This window comes from Macadamia integrifolia, chromosome 1, assembly GCF_013358625.1.
Source record: "Macadamia integrifolia cultivar HAES 741 chromosome 1, SCU_Mint_v3, whole genome shotgun sequence".
NCBI classification, from domain to species: Eukaryota; Viridiplantae; Streptophyta; class Magnoliopsida; order Proteales; family Proteaceae; genus Macadamia; species Macadamia integrifolia.
The window spans coordinates 15,540,418-15,546,413 of record NC_056557.1 but is presented as its reverse complement, the minus strand read 5'-3'; the positions used below and the strand labels follow the sequence as shown (position 1 = coordinate 15,546,413).

At 37.3% G+C, this 5,996-nt stretch overlaps 1 protein-coding gene across 1 annotated transcript; it reads right to left on the bottom strand.

Annotated features, from left to right (window-relative positions):
• Positions 1–484: 484 nt before the first annotated feature.
• LOC122083520 (40S ribosomal protein S26-like) lies at positions 485–3,226 on the bottom strand. The gene is made up of 4 exons (XM_042651358.1): positions 3,067–3,226; positions 2,889–2,981; positions 795–879; positions 485–684 (listed from the first exon to the last, which is right to left on the bottom strand). The coding sequence occupies exons 1-4, from the start codon at positions 3,067–3,069 to the stop codon at positions 500–502; spliced, it is 366 nt and encodes a 121-aa protein (XP_042507292.1). The 5' UTR covers positions 3,070–3,226; the 3' UTR covers positions 485–499.
• Between the last annotated feature and the right edge of the window lie 2,770 nt (positions 3,227–5,996).

The window sequence follows — 5,996 nt, the reverse complement described above, 5'->3', positions numbered from 1 at the left end:
CAGAGTTGCTGTCAATCATATTTCTCTCAAACTAAAGTGAAAATCAAGGTTGGGACCGAGGATTTTACATTTATGAGACAACTACTAACCTTAAATTCTTAGTGCGATACCTTCAATTTATTGTTTATGCACAATACATGTTATCAATAGCTTTTTTTAACAAATTTTTTATGCAAAAGTGTTTAAAAAAATGTTTTTTATCCATTTATGTAGGTATCTTTAACATATCTTAACGTATCTCCAATAGGATACGATACCCTCCAAAATATATCTTAATTTTGGTTGACCGATACAACGACCGATACCGATACTATAATCCTTGGTTACAATAACATGCATCCTGAGAATAAAACATGTGGCAAAGAAAAAAAGGGCTACAACATCTCAGTTCAACACTACGGTTACAACAAAATGCAAACATGTACCCTTGCCTAATCATAAAAACAAGAATGGCAGCCAGAATGATGCATATAGGTGTATCTACAACAACCAGAATACCTCATAGATCTGATAAACAAAGAAAAACAACCAGATTTGGAGTTTTGAAATATACCCGGCGTCTAAAACGCTGAGGCGGCTCCCGATTCCTTCTGTCAGTGCGAGAACGAACCCTTACAACATGTGAATGGATTGCACAGGAGACGCAATACTGCATCTTCGCATACAGCTTGGGAAGTATATAACCTTGACAAAGACAATTGCAAGTTAAGGTAATTTCACTGGGAAACAGAAAAGAAAAAACAAGAACGAAAAACAATTACAAATTAAAATGAGAACAATTCAGTGAAAACTACCATCATAAACACAGGCTTCCTGAACATCCCTAACCGCTGCTTGCTCGACAATGTTCCTCACAAGAAACCTCTTGATACCCTTATCCTGTTCAATCAAATCAATATAACAAAAAAATTATCTAAGATGCCCAATACTGCTCTCCCAAATCCCAGTTTTACAGTGCAAACGACACAAAAGGTTGAAGAACATGAATCAATTAAAAAGACGAATACAAGAGACTAAGGTGCCGTTTGATAACACTTCCTATTCCTGGAGAGTGTTCTTTTACAGAAGTGTTCTTTTTCGATTCCATGCTGTGAAGACACTCTGGGGGAATAGAAACAGCGTTTGGTAAAACTATTTCAGAAATGGCTTTAGAACAGGAAAAGAACAGAAACAGCGTTTGACAAACACTTCTATTCCGGGGGAGTACAATAATGAAAATTCACTTTTGAACAATGATAATGATTTGTAAAATACTAACTTGAAGGGGTCAAATTGGTGACAGATAATGATTTGTAAAATACATTGCATTTATTAATATTCTCATATTTCTTGGCATTATTGGTTTTGGAAGGCTGTTGCCAACATAGAACGAGCAGTCATGAAAGCATTGGAAAAGCAGTACAGTGAAATTCTAATGCCTCTGAAAGATAGCATCCCCAAAAAACTTGGAATGCATGTGCAGAAACTTACAAGAAGACAATCCACAACACTTTATTCTGTTCCTATTCAAGTAAGAATAGAAAACTTGCTTCTTAGTTCCAGTCTATTTGGGAAGACAGAAACTTCAGATTTACATGTTTTGTAGAACGTCACTTAATAGAATTTCATGCATATGGCAGTTGGGAACATTCCTGAATACCATCAAAAGAATTCTCGATATTCTGCACTGCAACTTTTGCTTCCCAGATGCAGAGATTGCAAGGAAACGCCCTGCAACTGAAAGATCTTGAGCCCCCTCGTTCAGTAATTGAAGCTCGTTCTGTTCTTTGCAGAGACACACAAAATACAACTGATGCATCCAATTACTTCTATTTCTAGTAGCATGAAATTTCAATTTCTCAGCGAAGGAGTGTGCAGAATGAGCTTTCACCTCTCATTGCAGCTGAATTTGTGACCAGATGTTCCATGTTTCAGTGTTTCTGATTCATTTCTTGTACAGCCTGTAGCTCCATTTATTTTCATTATCATTTCTTTTGTAATGAGAAATAAAATTAACACTGAAAAGGTAAATCTGTACTTTAGAACATTATTAGTTGGCTAACCACATCTAATTTGCAAAGCCATCATAGTCAACACTTTTGCTTCGTTGATAATGCCAAAACAAACTACATTTTTTACTCACTAACACCACTAAACTAACATTTTTAATCATTAAATCCACATTTAACTAAGTCAAGGCAGGGAAGCGGCGAAGGAGAGAGAGGGCACCGGCGATCGACCTGCAACCGACCTGCAACCGAGAGAGAGATACAGGGAAGCGGCGAAGGAGAGAGAGGGCAGCGGCGACGACACTGCGCCCAACCTGCGACCGAGCGAGAGAGAGACAGTGAAGCGAAGGAGAGAGAGGGCAGCGGCGACGACACTGCGCCCAACCTGCGACCGAGAGAGAGAGAGACAGTGAAGCGGCGAAGGAGAGAGATGGCAGCGGCGACGCACCTGGATACACAACCTGCGACCGAGAGAGAGAGAGGGGGAATCGGCGAAGGAGAGACAGGGCAGCGGCGACGCACCTGGATACACAACCTGCGACCGAGAGAGAGAGAGAGGGAATCGGCGAAGGAGAGAGAGGGCAGCGGCGAAACCTGAGAGTGAAAACCTGCAATACAGGACTTGGGGTTTTTTGATCGTGAGATGGAGAAAAGGGTTTGGGGCTTTTGAATAGGGAATTGTTCTTTTAAGTTTATAGAAGAATAGAAAAGCAACTTTTTGGTACTCTTGCAATGTATTCTTTTCTCATTCTTTTTCATTGGTTCATTCCGGGGGAATACAAAAATGAACCGGACGTGCCAAACATATTTCTGTTCTATTTGCATTCCCGCAGAATAGAAGAACACCAGAAACATTCTCCCAGAGTGTTATCAAACGGCACCTAAAAGACGATTTAACACCTTAGGGCAGCATTTCCCGCAATTGGAGCAGCGGATGAAGTTGACATGTCCACGGCCATGCTTGTTTCGACCACCGTTCCTGCGCTTGAACGTCTGCAGAAGTGAAAAAAGAATCAATGCAAGACGAAGAAGATTGAAATACCACCAAAGGTTTTATTTGTCTCAGCAATCCGTTTACCATTAGAAGTGCTCGGGTCGTTTTTTCAGAGCCCTAGGCCTAAAACTTGATTTCTTCGCCTCCCGAGCTCTTCTCTAGGTTTCTATGGTTTTGGTTGGAGTCGAATTAGGTTTTTAAAAATAGGAATCGGTGACTGAATCCGTCCCTGCCGGATCCAATTCAGATCGGATGGAATAGGCCGGATCGGTCCCAGAAACCCTAGAATCCGCCATTTAATTTGAAAACCCACCGATTCTGGGAATCTTGATGTGAATATTCTGATTTGAAAAGGCAGAAATTGGGAATAGGATGGGTCCTTGCAGATTCGCCACTGAATGAGTCAATTCTTGATCCGATTCATTGATTTTTTTGAAACCCTTAATTCTTTTATTTATTTAATTCTCATTAAGTTTGAAAACCTTGTTAGAATTCGGGGTGTCAAAACCTAGCCCGAATCGATAAAACCCGAATCAAACCAAACCGATCCTTATTGGATTGGTTTTGGACTAAGGTATGTTGAGACCGGCTGAGAATCGATCCAAACTGAGCCGACCAATAAACAAACCGAAACCAAACCAAATGAAATCAATAAAAAAAATAAATGATTATGAGATTATAAATTGGTGAATTGACCATCCATTTTTTACAATATTAGTGAGAAAATTATTTATTGTAAGGAGAATTGTTACAAATCATTGAATGTTAGGTTATGAATAGAGAAATTGATTTATAAACTGTAATAATGCTTCCATTGATTTTTTTGCTCACTATAGAAAATTAGTTGGATAGTTAAATGAATGATTGGATACTAGGGTTCATTTTGTGATTTTAATATTAGTTATCTTCTTAATAATTTGTTATCCATTGGTTTCAATATTAGTTATCTTTCCCTTACAATGATAAACCATGATTTAATCATAAATTTAAAGTGTTTTTTTGGTCAAATCTTGTCACTATAAGTTATGAAAGTAAGATTCATTATGGTTCAAGCCCAATAATAAACTGATCTAAACCGGTATTAACCCGATATAGAAAAATCGAAATAAACCGAAATCAAATTGAACCAAAATCGAAACGGACAAAAAATTGAAGTTCCTTAACTAATTGGTTTTGGTCTCTCTCTTTCCTAGACTGAAACCGATTCAACCTGACCAAAACCAAACTGGACCGTTCAATTGACACCCCTAGTTAGAATAACAAAAGACATTCAAAAGCTTTTTAGGGCAAGTGTTTTCTATTCGAGAGCAGTCCTGCACGCAGACACAAGGATGCACTCCCAAGAGAGGTACAATGGTCATTGCATGCTCCTGTGTCCATGATGATAGGCCACTCTCGAGTAAAAAACTTTGTTTGGTACATGAAAGAGCAAAAATTGAGACGTCCGATTTATTTCAAGGATTGTGCAATATGTGGTGCAAGTTTAGCGTGACAACTCTGAGCCCATCATGAACCTGGGAGAGGGCTTTTCAACCCACAAGGCAAGCCAAAGCTGAGATGTTTGGTCTAAGGCCAGGCCGCTTTTGAGCTAAGGCCTGGAGTTGAACCTAGCTTAGACCAAATAAACCTTATACATTTGCATAGAGTTATATCATTCATTCCACTAAAAGAAGACAATGTTGTGGCTCTTATAAAAATAGAGGATAAAACATATTATTATTATTTTTTTTTTGGTAGGAGGATAAAATATATTATAAAAACATGCTTCAACCAAAAGATGACAGAGATGCAAAATCTATTGTTATCTTAGCTATATATATATATATATATGTATATATCCCAATTCACTCGTCTCTACTGGTGTCAGAGTCATGACTATTGTCCTTTTTTTTAGCTGGAAAATGCCATGACAGTTAGATCTTAGAAAAATGGTTTAAGGTTTGTATGATAGTTATATTTTAAAGTAATTTACAAGAAATTTTTAGTCATATCGTCAAATGTAAGACCCATTTTAAGAGAGTAAAGACTTGCCAAAAATTGACTAATTGACCATGCCTTATAAGTTTCTTTGTTGTAATTGCTTCTAAAATTTTAAGTTCATTTTCCCGGAAATCAAAAGATGATTGTTGTCTCTCTACTAGAAGAAAGTCAATAAAAAATTTTAAAACCAAAAATTCTTTTTTTTTTTTTATAATAAAAATTAGAACAAATTACTTTTACAGAAATAGAAAAATAATAGAAATTGGAGTATCCCTTCTGTCCCCATAGACAAATTTATCTTAAAGTCTCTAGCTCCAACTTGAAATCTAAATGAGAAATCTAAATTTTAAACATTGTTTTATTTATTCAAGGTGATCATGATAAAATAAGATTGATATCTAAATCTATTATAAAAGATTTACAAAATAATTATAATTACTTGTGTATAGGACTAATCCAAGGGACTATAACTCCTCATGAGAAAATGGGTTCAAATAGTCGGGAATGAATGGATTGATAGAAAATGGGTTCACCCCTGCCTAACTCATCATTACAACCACAAATAGAATTATTAATATGATTTTTCACATTTCTATCGATTAATCAAAATTATTTAACTTTTTAACACCTTCAATGAGAACTTGTAGACTGTGGAGGGACACATCACCTATACTTGGCTATGGAAATCACTTGCCACATATCTCTTGATTACAAGAAGATTAGCTACTCAAGCTAGAGGTTGTTTGAATTTCAGAAAGACTTTCTTCACATAAGCTCTACAGATTTTGGAGCACGGTCCACTGATTTTGATTGTGGTTAATCCTCCAACTGCATTGGCACAAGACTTGCTTGCTATGATGATCATATGAAAACTAAGCTTTAATATTGGAGTCCTTAACTCATGTGAAAGAGAATGAGAGAAGTGATGAACTTCAAGGTGGAGAAAGCGGGCGAAAGGAAGGGTAGTAGCAGGGGTGTGTTACGAGAGATGAGGAGGTTGTAGGGCAGGGGGCCTTGGGGGAAGAAAAGATGAA

Bases quoted from the DNA above. Each gene is read 5' to 3' on its own strand.
- LOC122083520 (XM_042651358.1), bottom strand. The intron at 880-2,888 runs GTGTTAAATCGT...TTGATTGAACAG, and splicing joins GCGGGAAATGCTGCCCTAAG to GATAAGGGTATCAAGAGGTT. The intron at 685-794 runs GTAGTTTTCACT...GTCTTTGTCAAG, and splicing joins GGAAGCCTGTGTTTATGATG to GTTATATACTTCCCAAGCTG.